Source organism: Eulemur rufifrons, chromosome 2 (assembly GCF_041146395.1).
Source record: "Eulemur rufifrons isolate Redbay chromosome 2, OSU_ERuf_1, whole genome shotgun sequence".
In the NCBI taxonomy this organism is placed as follows: Eukaryota; Metazoa; Chordata; class Mammalia; order Primates; family Lemuridae; genus Eulemur; species Eulemur rufifrons.
In genome coordinates, this window is record NC_090984.1 from 6,062,908 (window position 1) to 6,077,478 (window position 14,571).

The 14,571-nt window shown below is 65.3% G+C and overlaps 1 protein-coding gene across 22 annotated transcripts; it reads left to right on the top strand.

Annotated features, from left to right (window-relative positions):
• Positions 1-457: 457 nt before the first annotated feature.
• Positions 458-14,393, top strand: SSBP4 (single stranded DNA binding protein 4). 22 transcript variants are annotated; one of them, XM_069476773.1, is made up of 17 exons: positions 458-718; positions 7,434-7,506; positions 7,793-7,854; positions 7,945-8,065; positions 10,831-10,920; positions 11,618-11,677; positions 11,766-11,835; positions 11,979-12,049; positions 12,128-12,195; positions 12,533-12,578; positions 12,663-12,698; positions 12,793-12,847; positions 12,919-12,989; positions 13,067-13,145; positions 13,450-13,478; positions 13,575-13,682; positions 14,077-14,393. In XM_069476773.1, exons 1-17 carry the CDS (start codon positions 660-662, stop codon positions 14,104-14,106), a joined length of 1,128 nt encoding a protein of 375 aa, XP_069332874.1. In that variant the 5' UTR covers positions 458-659; the 3' UTR covers positions 14,107-14,393. The 22 variants fall into 22 exon arrangements, with proteins under 22 accessions (XP_069332874.1, XP_069332884.1, XP_069332914.1 ...); XM_069476783.1 differs by having other exon boundaries at positions 7,945-8,029; XM_069476813.1 differs by having other exon boundaries at positions 7,434-7,467; positions 7,945-8,029.
• The last annotated feature ends 178 nt before the right edge of the window (positions 14,394-14,571 follow it).

Here is a 14,571-nt window from a genome sequence, read left to right on the forward strand (position 1 = left end):
CTGCGGGGTGATGCACCCAGGGGACTGCCCGAAGCTCTATGGTGCTGTCAGTAGTTGTCCGGCAGCTGCGCGGACTTTTGTCGTATAAGGGCTGTGTCCGAGAGTCGCCGCGACTAGGACTGTGGCTGTGTCCCGGGGCGTACGGCAATCGGGACGCCTAGTCCTGCTTGGGGTGTGCGTGTGTGTGACTGTGATCAGCTGTGTGCCCCCATGGCCGTCCTCCTCCGAGGCCCGCATTGGTGGCGCCGCACCCCACACCCGGCGGCGGGCACTGCGCGTGCGCGCCCGGCCCGCGGTCCAGGCAGCGGGACCCACCGCGCGCCTGCCATCGCCCCTTTAAGAGCGGCGCCCGAGGGCGGCGGGCGGGGGCGCGCGCGGCGGGAGGAGGGGGCGCGCACTTCCCGGAACAGCCCGCGCTGAGGGAAGAGAGGAAAAAAATAAAACCCGCGGCCGGAGCCGAAGCTGGAGCCGCCGCTGCCGCCGCCGCGGCCGTCTGGAGCTCCCCCGCGCGGACGATGCCCGCGGTGCCCGCCCGGGGCTCGGGGCGGTGAGGCCCGGGGCCGGGGGTAGCTATGGCGACGGCGAGCGCGGCCCGCGGCGCCGCCTGACAGGTGTGGATCCCGGCGGCGGCGGCGGCGGCGGCGGCGGCGTGGAGCAGCATGTACGCCAAGGGGGGCAAGGGCTCGGTCGTGCCCTCGGACAGCCAGGCCCGCGAGAAGTGAGTCGGCGGGCTGGGGCCGGGGGCGGGGCCCGGCGTCCGAGCCGCTTCCGTGGGCTCCGGCGCGGGCGGCGGGGCGTGTGGGACCCGAGCGCTCTCGAGGGGTCGCGAGATTTGCGGGGGCGCGCGAGACCCTAGGAGCGCGAGATTTGCGGGGGCGCCGACACCCGAGGGGTCGCGAGAGTTGAGGGGGCGGTGGAGACCCGAGGGGAGCGTGAGACTCCAGGCGTGTGAGACACCCGAGAGGCTTGAGGGGTTGCAAGGTTTGCAGGGGCGCGCGAGACCCTGGAGGCGCGAGATTTGAGGGGGCGCGGGAGATCCGAGCGGGACTCAAGGGTCGCGAGACCTCCCGAAAGGGCGAGAGTAGGGTGCGCCAGGCGGCGGACGCGGGCGTTCGAGGTCCGCGGCGGGCGCTTCTCGCAGCCTCCGCAGAAGTTTCCGGGGCGGACAAGACTGGCCACTCGGGGACTCCGGCGTCTCGACAAGGACTGGAGAGGAACGAAGAGGCCCGGAGGGGCGCGCGGACACTTGTCTGCCCCGACCGGGACAGCTGCGTGGGGCTCCCAGGGAGGCGGCACAGTTCGCAGCTCCGGGGTGGGCCGCTGTCCTGGGGCCCTTCTTGTTCCGGCGTGGCTCTGGGCTGCGGTGCGGGCAGTCTCCGGCTGGTGGGGCAGGTTCCTAACTCCCTGGACCGTGGTGTGGGTGAAGGCAGGGTCGTGGCGGATGGGGTCTCTGAAGCCGGGCTGCTGCTTGCTTGCTGGTGCTGTGGTTTCGGGCGAGGGACCACCCTCTTCTGGGCTCACTTTCTTGAGAAATGCAGAAGCTATAACAGTGCCATCTCTCGGAGTGGGGAGCATTTGAAAGGTGCTTGGAGCCTTGACTGCGCCACAGCAAGAGCAGCTGACGGTTTTGCAGTATTGTTGAAGTGCCAAGGAGAAGGGCTTGCTATGGCTGACAGCCGACTTGCAGAATCCCAGAAGTTGAGCCAACGGGCCACCGAGCAGAGGGGACACTGGGCTCCCAGGGGGACAGATCCTGAGGGCCAGGCCAGAATCAAGGACTAGAGCATCTGGGTAGTGAAGAGGAGCCCTGGATGTCGGCTGACTCTGTACCCCTGTGTTTCCTTTTCTGCCTGGGCTGCCATTGGGATTTCCCCTCCTCTTCACAAAGATGAGCAAGCCTTCTCTGCCCATCCTCTGGGTCATTTTGGAGAAGAGGCTCTTCTGGCCAGAAGGTGGTAGGCAAATGACTGCCCCGTCAGGCCTACCTTGCCTGTCTACACAGGAAGCTGGACTCCAATTCCAAGCACCCTTTAGTGCAAAGACTTTTCAAAACTGAAAAAATCAGCTAGGCGCAGTGGTTCGTACCTGTAGTCCCAGCTACTCGGGAGGCTGAGGCAGGAGGATCGCTTGAGCGCAGGAGTTTGAGGTTGCTATGAGCTAGGCTGACGCCACTGTAGTCTAGCCTGGGCAACAGAGCTAGACTCTGTCTCAAAAACAAAAACCAAAAACCTGGCGTCTGGTTCCTTCCCAGGTTGGAAGCAGAGGGTGTCTGGCATAGTCACCCCGTCCCTTGCCTGTCCCTTCTGTGTCTCCAGCCAGCTGTTGAGTCTGGAGGTGACCACTCACTCACCCAGTGGGAATTGTTCAATTGTTTGGCACACCTGTGATGGGTGGGTCCCAGGGTGTGGTGGCTGGGCAGGCAGGCCTGGGCCTTGAAGAAGCCCACCTAGCTGGAGTCGGGGATCTGGATCCCCATGGGCCCATCTCAGGTCTTGAGATGTGCTGTGAAGAAAGCAAAGTGGGTGCTAGTGAAGTGTGAGGGGGATGTCAGGGACAGAGGGCACAGCATGTGCAAAGGCCCTGAGGTGGGGCCAGGCAAAGGAGCTAGGGTGAAGGAAGGGGCAGCTCACTGAGTGCTGTGTGTGCGCTTCAGCTCCTATATGGAGTGGGGCTTATAGGGGGTCAGCAATAGGCCAGGAGTGGTCGGGGGGAGGTGGGCACAGTTGGTCTGTGAGAGAGCTAATGGCAGCCTGGACTAAGGACGTGGCCATGGAGATAAGAGAAGGAATAAAGGGTTTGAGCCCAGGGTGGTGGGGTTTGGAGTCGATTTTTTGACCCTAGCAGACATCCCAGGAGAGACGTTGGTTCTTTGAACCTGGCTTCTGCACTTGGTCAGGGCTGGAAGAGGGGTTCCTGGCCCCTTCCCCCACTATCCCCTCGCCCCCTAGCCTGCCCAGCAGAGGTGTTTGGAGGACACTAGTCTCAGCACACAAGATCCTCAGCAGCGCCTCGGCTCCTGGTGCAGAAGCTGAGGGTCCCATCTCTGCCCAGAGCTGTCCTGCGCCCTTCTGTTCCACAGAGAGGGGCCCATGTACACATGGGTTTGGAGATGGGGTTCTGCTGCTGAAGAAAGCGTGGGCAACACCAGATGGTTGTGTCCCCATTTCACTGAAGGGAGCACCTCAGCCCTGGAGAGGAAGCGACCTGCCAAGGGCTCCGTGTCTTGGTGTGGGAGAGCTTTCAGAGGTGTGGGGGCTGCCACACTGGAGAGGCAGGCTGGTGGCCCCGAGCCTCAGTGTCCTCATCCGAAATGTGGATGACCTGCCTTTGGGGATTCTCATGGGGACTGTGTGGGAGGCCACAGGTAGAGTATCCACCCCGGTAGCCACTCAGCTCTCAGGAAATATCTATCAGCCACTGGTGAGTCACTTCCTGTCTCTGGGCCTCGGTTTCCTCCTCTGTGAAATGGGGTGAAGGGGTTACACTGCTCCGATCCTCACTCTCCGGCACTGTGCTTCCCCCCTGCTCTGAGACTCCTGCCTCCTAAAAATGACGCCCTTCCTTTCCTTCTCTCTCTGGCCCCAGTCCTGAGTCCCCTCTGGCTCCCCTTGGAAATTACAGGCCTCTCTGTTTCAGGCTAGGTCTAGGCCAGCTGCTCCAGAAAGGACCAAGCGCCTGCTGGGTGCCTGTCCTCGGGTTCTCGCAGCACATGGGCAGCCCCAAGGGAGGCTGGGGTCTGAGTGGGCCGCATGCAAGAAGGGTGTGTGTGTATATCCTTGAGCACTTAAGTGATGCCAGGTAGGTTTAGAATAGTTCTATAAGTGACAACCACAGTCAGCGTCACTGGGCATCTTGTGTTTTTCTCCCAGGCGTGGCTTTGAGACGAGCACACAGACTCAGGTGCTTCAGCCCATCAGGCAGGAGGTTCTTGAGGAGCCAGCCCCAGAAGAGTCCTCGAATTTGAGGAGGGAACTGGAGCCACAGAGGAAGGCCAGAGAAGGCTGGGGTGGGATTCAGGATTGGGGGGTTCTCACTCTGGCCGCTGGAGAACAAGGGTGGTGAGGGGAGCGAAAGGGGAGTGGCCACCACGGGGTAAGAGATTGCTGAGGGCCCATCCTCTAGGGTTGGCAGAGGGCAGGGAGGACTGTGTGGGTTGGAATGTCTCCATGGGGCAGCAGTGGGGCCTGGTGACAGATGAGATGGTGACGCAAGGCCATGAGTAGAGGGCGTCTCCCGGCTCCCAGCAGCATGTGTGTACAGGAAGGGTGCTGGGCAGAGAGCACCCATTACGGTCATTCTCCATAATTACAGTGGTGGCGGTGCCACTAAAGCCACATTACATCTCCACTGCCCGGCACGCACTCGGGGTCCACGCGCCCCATATCCTCCAGGTTGCCCATTCCTTCTAGAGGGAGGGCTGTGTGCTGCTTTGTCCCGGGCTGCCCCGGGGCCTCCCCACGTCCCTTTCTGGCCACCTGCCCTCTGTGAGAGGAGGGCCCTGTGTGTTCCAAACTCCCTGGCCAAACATCCAGGCTTCAAAACTTTTCACCAAAAACAAAAAACAACTCACAATTCTTCCCTGAAACCCCGGCCTGTTAAAAGTAAAAGTAGCAGCTTGTGAGGGAAATGAGCAAAACTGAAAAGCTTCGCCTGGCTCTCAGGGTAGATTCGGGAGTCCTTAACGTCGGCGTGAGGAGCCTCGGCCTTTATTAGCGCCAGGCCACCATTTCGGTCAGTCCACGCGGCGGCCTGAGGGGGCCCGGGACGCCCGGGCTCTGCCCTAAGCACGGGCATGTCAGATGGCGATGAGAGGCTGGTGGGGAAATGGAGCGGGTGGGGGCTTAGATATGACAGGGAAGCCTCTGGTAGGTGACACTGGAGCCGCACTGGTGTCTGGTGGAAGTGCCCTAGGCAGGGGACAGCGTGTGCAAAGGCCCCAGGGTGGGTGGGCGGCCAGCTGGAGGTGCAGGTGGTAGCGGCCAGGTAGTTGCAGCCCCCAGAGGGGCCCTGCCTGGTCTGGGTGGGAGATGGCAGTGACCTGGGCGAGGTGTGCGGTGGGGGTGGGGAGAGGGGCGTGAATGAGGAGCGAGATCTTAAGTGCTTTTTTTTTCAATTCAGTGAGTGCAGTGATGTTGGGGTGCAGCGGGGTGGGTTCTCATAGGCGCATGCGCTGTGAGTGCCACCTGGGGTCCTCGGGGTGGGATGTGTATGTAAAGGCTGAGCTGATGGCATCTGGCTGAGGTGAGAGGACAGGAGTCAGGGCAGCAGCCGGAGGGGGCGGGAAGAATGGGGCAGGGGTGGGGACATGCCGAGGTTGGGCCTGTGATGTCAGGTGGGCAGTGGACCCCGAGCTCAGGGGCGGGGAGGCCGGACCAAGCACCCTGTGGGCAGCCACTTCGTGAAGGTACTATCAGAGCAGGAGGGGCCGCCCAGGGGAGAGCAGAGGCGGGGATGGAGGAGGACTCAGGTGGGGTGGGCTCCTTGGTGAACCCCTCCCTTCGGGAGTAACACCTGATCCCCGGGGGATCATCTGCCCCTGGAGGGGGTTGGTTGGTCAGACCACAGGCACAGCAGGACCTGGCACCCTCACGCTGCCCCTCCCTGCTGGGGCACCCACCCGGGTTCCCCAGACTCTGTCTTGCTCCCTGTCTCTGGGCGTCTCACCCCCCTGCCCCCAGCTTTTGCTCCCACTGCTCTGACCCCAAAGTGGCCAGGGGACTGACTGGCCCCTGAGCCTCTCTCCTGGGGTCTGGAGGGTGGGGCTCTGGTGCTGGCCTTTTGTGCTCATCCTCCACTGACAGACATGGGCCGTTGGCCACTGGCCACCGGTGAGCTCAGGAAGCCTCTGGAAAGGGAGACAGGTCACAGAAGCGGGTTGGACAGCTGGGCCTGGAGGCTGAGGGGCCAAGGAAGTAACAGGCAGAGGAGGGCGGACACTGCAGTCTAGAAGGTGGAGGGAGTCAAAACTGGGGGGGCCCTGGGCCGGGGGTGCTCCTGAGAACGGAGTGATGGGGTGGTGACCGAGGCCTTTCCTGGGAGCTGAGCCCACGCTGGGAACCTACCCTGCCCTGCCCCTCACAGCGCCTGCTTACCTTTGCCGGGATCGGCACCTGCCAGCCCCGCACAGCATGTGACTCACCTCAGCAGAGTCGCCTCTCCCCAGGAGAACACGGCCTCCGGGACAGGGGCCGGTTGTGTCTCCTGCACAAAGGGGCTCTCGGGGCCTCCAGGGCAAGGGCAGGAGGGCTGGGGTCTGCCGGGGAGCTGGGGTGTGTGGGTGCAGGGCGCTGGGATGCGAGGCTGCAGCTCAGAGAAGCCCGGCTGGGAGGGAGCGCGTGTGAGTCAAAGGAAGGTTATTTTGGGATGGGGCCGGCAGCCCGGGGACTCAGCCAGGGGAGAGTGGCGCAGCAGGGCTGGGGCGGGCGGCGGACAGCTGAGCCGCAGGCGTGTGGAAGGGCCTCCAGGCCTCCTGCCTCCTCCTCCACAGGGGCTCAGCCTCAGGCTGGTTCTTGGAGAGCCCTGAGTCTCAGATCCAGGACCACCTTCCACCCCCACAACCGACCTAGGGCCTGACTGGGCAGTAGGAGGAACCTGGGGCAACCAGAGGGTGAGGCTTAGATCCAGGGATTTGGGAGGGGCTCGTGCCAGGGGATTAGGTGACCCTGGCGGTGGGGGTTTGTCCCTCTGCCACCTGGTGTGCCAGGTGGACTGGAGCGGGGTGGATGGTCCGGCCTGTGCTCTTGGGGTGTGCAGTTGATGGGGAGGCAAGTCCGGGGGTCCCGGGCAGGCTGGGGGCTCACAGGGCATTGTGGGCATTTGGGCAGGGTGGTGCCATGGCAGACGTGTGGCACCACTGGCCCAGCCTCCCCTCACCTACCCACCCCCAATCCCCAGACTCCTCCTAGGGTTAGCACTGCCCCGCTGGGGGAGTCCGCCAGAGCGGTGTGGCCGCCACTGGTGGATGGGCACCAATCCCTGGGAAGAGGATGGGGCCCAGGGATGCCAGGGAGTGGGGGGTTGGGATGGAGGGGCCCCTTCCCTCCTTCCTTGGCAGGCAAGGCTGGGGATGGGTTAGGTGGGGGGCCCGGGGCACACTGGGAGTGCCCACCTGGTGCACCATCAGGAGTGACACCCTATCTCCTTGGGGCTGAGGCTACTGTGGGGTGTCAGCATTGGCAGGATAGGGCCGGGACTTGGTGCCCAAAGGGAACGTTGAATTGAGCAGAATTTGGCTTAGAGTTTTGGGTGTCAGGGGTACCTGGGAGGGGCTTGCAGGCTGGGTGTTGATGTATGGGTAGGCGTTGTACAACTGGTGGGGAGGCCATATCCTCCTTGTCATCTTCACCTCACATTTGAGAGCCAGGGAGGGGCTTCAGGACTGGCCCTGGGCCCATGGAGAGCCTGAGCCGCCCGGCCCGCCTCATCCCCGGCAGGTTGGCGCTGTATGTGTACGAGTACCTGCTGCACGTCGGCGCCCAGAAGTCAGCCCAGACTTTTCTGTCCGAGGTAAGCAGCTCCACCCGCAGACGCCAAGGTCCTCCACCCTGTTCCCGTGGGGGTTCCAAGTGGTGGGCCGGGGTTGCCCCTCTGCTGGCCCTGAGAACTGAGGGCTGGCGTCCAGGCATCTGTCTGCCAGGATCTGCCGCACGCACGCCCGGGACCCTCGGCTCACCAGGCCACCCTCCTGCCTCCCAGGGCTCCCTCCCTGTCCCCATGTTCTTGGGGCGCTGTGCTGGCTGGTGCGGAGGGGCTCAGGCTGCGGCTGCCTCACATCCCTCCCTCTCCCCTGCAGATCCGATGGGAGAAGAACATCACGCTGGGGGAGCCCCCCGGGTTCCTGCACTCCTGGTGGTGGTGCGTGCAGGGCTATCCCGGCGGCCGTGGCGGGGTGGGGGTTGGGTGGGGGTGGGCCATGGAGCAACTTTGGTCCCCTGCCACCCACAGCGTGTTCTGGGACCTGTACTGTGCAGCGCCTGACCGCAGAGAGGCTTGTGAGCACTCCAGTGAGGCCAAGGCCTTCCAGGACTACGTGAGTCCCCACCCTGGCGGGGACCAGGGCTGGAGGGTATGGGCAGGTTGGCGCAGCCTGTGGCCTTGGGAGGGTGGGGCAGGGGCTGCACAGCCTGAGGGGGATTGGGGTGGGCAGGTGGGCCTGGCAGGCAGGGCTGCAGGGTGCCACCCGGGATCGTGGCCACTTCTGGGGGACCCTATGCCCTCCTGTTGGTCCAGGGTCACTCACAGCGTGGGGCAGGCTCCCTCCACTGCACCTGGCTCCTGCCCTCTCCCCATCACATACGGTGGGACGGGGGGAAGCCTCTGGGCCTTCTGGGTGGGAGCCCAGGGGGTGGGGGACGCTGGGGCCAGCACTGGGGACTTCCTGACCTTTGCTCCTGACCGGGGTGCTGGCTCCACCTCTCTGTCCTCAGTTTCCCTCTGGGTTGAAAGGGGTCAAGGGCCTGTCTGGAGAGGTGGCTGGGGGTGGCATGTTGTCACGGGTGGCAGACGGCAGCCCCTCTCTTCATCCTCTGCACTTGGCCACCCGGTCCCTCAGAGTAGGGCTCGAAGGGGACATGCGGGTCAGCTGCCCGCGGCAGGGCCAGTCCTGCCTGCCCCCCCCACTGGAGCACAGGCGTGTGCGGGGTCACGGTGCCCTTGTCCCTGGAGATGCCTCCTCACACTGTATACACATGCACAGTAGCAGGGTCGCCGCACTGACTCTCCTGGCTTCACTGCCGGTGTGCGGTGTCCGCTGTGCAGCCCCCTTTACCTAGTCCTGACAGTGTGCGTACTCACCTGGGGGACTCTCCCCTCTGTTGAGCCCCAGCCCCCTCTCTGTGCTCTGTGGTGTCCCCTGGACAGTGCTCCCCCTCAGCCTGCACCACCCCGTCGTCCCCTCCCGCTGAGGTCTGGCAGCCTCTGTGGCCACCCCCACCCCTGCCCCCTCACTGGCGGGGAGGGCAGAGCGGGCTCCCGGCCATGATCGTGAACATACTTCCTGCCCAAGGCGCCGGTTACCATGGCAGCGCAGGGCGTCAGGAGACTACTAGGCACAGCAGGAGGTGGCCACAAAGGGAAGCCAGGCACCTGTCATGCCAGGCCACCATTGTCATCTTCGCTCGTAACTGGGGGCACGCAGTCCGTGGCTCCGGGCACGCAGTGGGGGCCTCTTCCTCTGGCCCTCCGAGTTGGGAGTTGGTGCTCCCCTGCTGACCTTGGGGTCTCCAGGAAACGCTAGCACCCAGCCCATAGTCATGGCAACAGGAGGGCCTGTGCCTCTTCAGGGGTGATTGACTAGGGGGTCCGCCCCGGCCACTGGCCAGGGAGGGCGTGCTGGACCAGGATGAACTCCCCAGGGCCTAGAGTTGGGAGCTGTGGGGGGCTCGGAGGGTGTGGGAGGTGCCCTCCTGCACCGGAGCACAGCGCCCAGCCGTGCCCTCGTCTTTGCCTCCCCAGAAAATGTCAGGCGCCTGCTGTGGCCCGAAAGGGGGCTGCCCTCCCTGCAAAGTGGACAGACCCAGGGCCCACAGGCAGCCCGGGAGCCCGCTGCTCCAGGCCATGGTGTTCGTGGCGTGGGGCAGCGGGGCAGACCCCAGAGGGGACCTGGCAGTTCGGAACTGGGAACAGACGCAGCACAGGAGTGGGGCCCTGGGGCATGTGGCTTTCAAATGATTTGCTCTGGGCCTTGGGCGTGCTCTCAGTCTTGTGGGCTTGGGGGGCTCCCAGCCGTCCCCCCACCTCAGAGCCTGGCAGGTGTACTGAGACTGAACTTTGAGTAAGGGCAGGAAGGGGCCAGCCTGGAGTCCCTCAGGGGGCAGGAGGGTGTCTCCAAGGGGTCCCTTCTCCACTCCTGCAGCGCAGGGAACACTGTGTCGCTGCAGTTCTGAAAACTCTGGAGCCGCCTTGTGTGCTGGCCCCTCGACCGGCCGTCCCCTTCCTCTTGGGGTTCAGGGTCTGGCTGGGAGGGGGGATGCAGGTAGACCTGAGTCGTCCTCTCGCCTCCCTCTCCTGAGGTGGGGCCCTCTGCCCTGGCACATGGGGCCTCCCTCCACACACCCCCTGCCCTCTCCCCCTGCCTGACCCTGGAGGCCCCACAGGCAGACAGTTCTGGGACTTGGAACCAGCGGAAGTGGCCTGTCAGCCTGCCCCTGCCACCCCGGGCTGCCACCAGAACCTCCACCCTTGGCAGACACGGGAACCCCCCTTCAGTACCCAGTCTTCTCCCCTTCTCCATCTGAGGGAAGTTGGGGGCCTGGGGATGCTCTCCCAGCTCCTGCTCTTCCTCTCCCTGCCTCCTGGGGGAAGGGGGCAGGGGTCTGCACAGGAGTGCCAAGGGGGGTCTTAAGGGAGGTTCATCTTGGATCTGCTGATGGATTTTTGGGGGTGTTTATTTGGGGTATCGGGTAGATCTGGGGGCCACCAGAGCTCTCTGCAAGCCAGGAGACATGGGGCCCAGTTGGGGTGGGCAGGGGAGGGACCACTGTCGGGAGCTGGCTGAGGGGCTGCTGGGGTCCTGGGCCCTTCACACCTTCAGGCCCATGGCAGCCTCAGGCCGGGCGCTCCTCGAGGCTGGACCGCTAGCTGGTGTGGTGGGAGGCCCGTCAGGGTAGCCTAACTGGGGGTGGGAGTGGGGGCAGGGACAGCTGCTCCTCCCCCTCCTACAGACCTCTTTTCCATTCCCCGTACGTGGTCCCATGGCCTGGGTTCAAATCCTGGCTTGACCACCGGACAGCTCTCTGTCCCCTGGGGCTGGCCCCTGCACAGAGAAAAAGGGTAACACCCCGGGCAGGCGGTGTCCTGACTGGGCCCTCTGGGTCTCCCCCACTCCTACAGAGCACCGCGGCGGCACCCAGCCCTGTGATGGGGAGCATGGCCCCCAGCGATTCCATGGCTGCAGGGCCAATGACGGCCGGCTTCTTCCAGGTACAGACATGGCTGGGACTGCCGGGACCCCTCATCCCCCAACCCTGGGTGGACATGTGTCTGGGGTGGGGCCCCCATACCAGGAGAGGTCCTGAGGCCGGCAGGCTGGAGTCAGCTGAGGGTGTTGGCCACACGGTAGGTGTCCCCGCTCCGGCCTTTGCTCGGGAGGGGCCCAAGTGCAGTGGAGGGCGAATCTCGGTGCAGTTGGCCTGCACGTGCGTGTTTGGAGTGCTTGTGGATGCAGTGGCCGCCAGTGGTCCTGGTGACCACTGGTGTCATTAGTCCTGGCCCAGACCCTTTCTGCAGGGCTCCCTGTCCCATAGGCTGGCCACCCTCCCTCCCCTTCCGTGGCCAGGCTCAGCAGGGCCACAGGAAATAGGGCTTCTGATGGCCTCGCTGTCCCCAACCCCCCTGGTTGTGTCCTAGGGCCACCCCCGCTCCCAGCCACCGCCCCCACAACCCCAACGCTCCCATGATGGGGCCTCACAGCCAGGTAAGGACCTGTGGCGCCTGCCCCGCACACTCACGCATCCCCCAGCACCTCCTGTTTCCACACCGCCCCCCCACGCTGGCCAGTTTGCTGGCTTGTTCTGGGCGAGAGGCCATCCAGGTTGGGGATCCAAGCATAGTAGGAATGGGGTAGCTTTGGGGGGCCAGAGGGTGGAGGGAGGTGCTGACCTTTGCCCACCTCTTCCAGCCCTTCATGTCACCACGGTTCCCAGGGGGCCCTCGGCCCACCCTGCGGATGCCAAGTCAGGTGAGAGGGATGAGGGGAGGGGGGCAGGAGTTGGGCAGGGTGGGGGCACCCCATACTTAGTGCCACCGCGCCCCCGCCCCCTCTGCAGCTTCCTGTGGGCCTCCCCGGCTCCCAGCCCCTCCTCCCTGGCGCCATGGACCCCTCCCCGCGTGCTCAGGGTGAGTAGGGAAACTTTAGCTGCTGTCCCCCTACCCTGATCAGTCAGGACCCCAGCTCAGCGCCCTGTCCTTGCTGCCTCACCATTGTGTCCACGCTGGGGAGTGGTCCCAGTCTGAGCCCCACCCTTCTGCCTCCACTTCAGGGCATCCGAGCATGGGCGGCCCAATGCAGAGGGTGACGCCCCCTCGGGGCATGGCCAGCGTAGGGCCCCAGGTAAGGGCTGGGCCCGGGTGGAGGGTGTGGCTTGAAGGGCTGTCCCCCCTCCCCCTCACAGCCCTTTTGCCTTCACAGAGCTATGGAGGGGGCATGCGGCCCCCACCCAACTCCCTTGCGGGTCCAGGCCTGCCTGCCATGAACATGTAAGGCCCTCGGGGACCCCAGGAATGTGTCCACCTTGCAGGCCAGCACCCAGCTTCATGGGCTGGTTCTGCTAGGGCAGGCTCCGAGTCCCTAGGACAGCCCTGGATATTGTTTATTTCACTGTCACTGTTGGGTGGGCAAACTGAGGCCTACAGTAACAATTAGTCTCCCCACGGCCAAAAGGCCATTGAGTTGGGATTTGAACCCTGGCAGCCCAAGGTGACCATGCCTCAGGCACCATCTGTGGGCACAGGGGAGTGGGGTGGGGGGTGTGGGGCATGGGAGGGGCTGTGTACTGTCTAGCCCCAGGGTCCGACCACCCACCATCTCTTCCAGAGGTCCTGGAGTGCGCGGCCCGTGGGCCAGCCCCAGTGGCAACTCGGTGAGTCCCAGGCTGGGTGGGTGGGGCGTTGGGGGTGCTGGGCAAGCAGCCCGGCTGACTGCTTACAGCTGGCCCTGTCCCCAGATCCCCTACTCCTCCTCATCCCCTGGCAGCTACACGGTGAGTCGGGGCGAGGCTGGGCGACCTTCAGGAACGGGCTGCGGGATGGCGGATGAGTGCCTTTCTCATGGTCCCCGTCTCCCTCCGTGTTTAGGGACCCCCAGGAGGAGGCGGCCCCCCTGGAACACCCATCATGCCTAGCCCTGGAGGTGCGGCCTGTGGGCAGGGAGGGGGTGGGGCTGCGCTGGGGGGAAGCCCCCTCACATCCCGGTCTCCCCAGACTCCACCAACTCCAGCGAGAACATGTACACCATCATGAACCCCATCGGGCCAGGCGCCGGCAGGGCTAACGTGAGTGGGGTTGCGGGGGTGCTTCTCCAGGCGGTGCAGCTGGCGGCCTGGGTCCCACGCTGCCCCTGTGCCCGCAGTTTCCGCTCGGCCCAGGCGCGGAGGGCCCGATGGCTGCCATGAGCGCGATGGAGCCGCACCACGTGAACGGATCCCTGGGTGAGTGGGCGCCCCGCGTCCCCATCCCCGCGTCCCCGCCCTCGCCCCTCCGCCCGAGTGCACTGGAGACGTCGGGGCAGCTCTCCAGCCCCCGAGGGGGCGTCCAGCGACGAGGCCACTGGGACGCACTGACACCCCCCCAGTTCGGACTTTCCGCGCGGCCCCTGTCCCAGGACTCCCCGTGGCGCCCCGGCGGGCAGGACCGGGGTGAGGGGCGCGGCGGCAGGTGGAGGAGGCCCTTGGAGGCGGGCGGGCCCGGCGCAGGCGCGTCTGAGCCGGGCGTCCGTGGTCTGTCGGTCCGCAGGCTCGGGCGACTTGGACGGGTTGCCGAAGGTGAGGGGGCCGCGCTCCGGCGGGGGGCGGGGCCCGTGGGTCGCGGGCGGGGCGGGGCGGGGCCGGAAGTCCCGCGCTGACCGCGGCCGCCCCCAGAGCTCCCCCGGCGCCGTGGCCGGCCTGAGCAACGCCCCGGGCACCCCGCGGGACGACGGCGAGATGGCGGCCGCCGGAACCTTCCTGCACCCGTTCCCGAGCGAAAGCGTAAGCGACTGCGTCGACTCTCCCCCCGCGGCGGCGTCGGGCCGGAGGGGCCTGGCGGGCAGGCCCCGGCGGGGCGGCCGGGGGGCCAGAGCAAGACCGTGACCGCGGCGGGCCAGGTGGGGGGGGCGGCCGCGGCATCCTCACCCCTCCCTGAACCCTCCCACCCTCTCCACTCCCGCCCCCATCTCACCGTCCCGCCCCCACCCCACCCCACCCCGGGACCCGCGCCCCAGGGCGGCTTCCTCACGCATCGGCCCCACCCTATCTCCTCCTGTTCCCTCCCTGTGCCTGCCCAGGACCCGGCCCTGCCCTGTCCCCCATTGTCTCCCGGGGGCGGGTCCCAGCCTGTTCCGGAGCTAAGCCGTGCCCTGCGCGCTGCCCCCTCTTTCCGCAGTACTCGCCCGGGATGACCGTGAGCGTGTGACGGGCGGCGGCCCGACCCTGCTCGGGCGGGGCTCTGAGGTCGCGCGTCGGGCAACCGGACTCCCGGCCAAACAAGGCTTACCTGGCTCAGAGGCCCCGCACGAAAAACTCTCATTTTATAAAAAACAGAAACGCAAGGACCTCAGAGACGTTCTTTTCTCTATGGGCCTTTCCCGCCATTTGTATTTTGTTCGGGGAGAGGGGCTCCTCGGGTTCCCCCTCTTTCCAGGGCGGCAGGGGGTGGACCTCATCAATAAATGTAACTTGGTTTTGGGTTTTGGTAGCTGGTGTCAGATTGCCTCACTTTGGTCTGCAACCCGTGCCACCTTCAAGGACTGTGATGCACTGAGGCTCCAGGGGCTGCCAGGTCCCTGGGATTGGGGTAAAAGCTTTGAAAAGGGGGTGGGCTGAAGTCTGGTCTGGAGACGCTCGGAACCAGGGGTGGTAGAGGGAGGCGCATCCCGGT

Coding starts and splice junctions, on each gene's coding strand:
- SSBP4 (XM_069476745.1), top strand. CDS start 660: ATGTACGCCAAGGGGGGCAAGGGCTCGGTCGTGCCCTCGGACAGCCAG. Junction 12,196..12,532: donor GGCCTGCCTGCCATGAACAT/GTAAGGCCCTCG, acceptor CATCTCTTCCAG/AGGTCCTGGAGTGCGCGGCC. Junction 13,479..13,574: donor ACTTGGACGGGTTGCCGAAG/GTGAGGGGGCCG, acceptor GGCCGCCCCCAG/AGCTCCCCCGGCGCCGTGGC.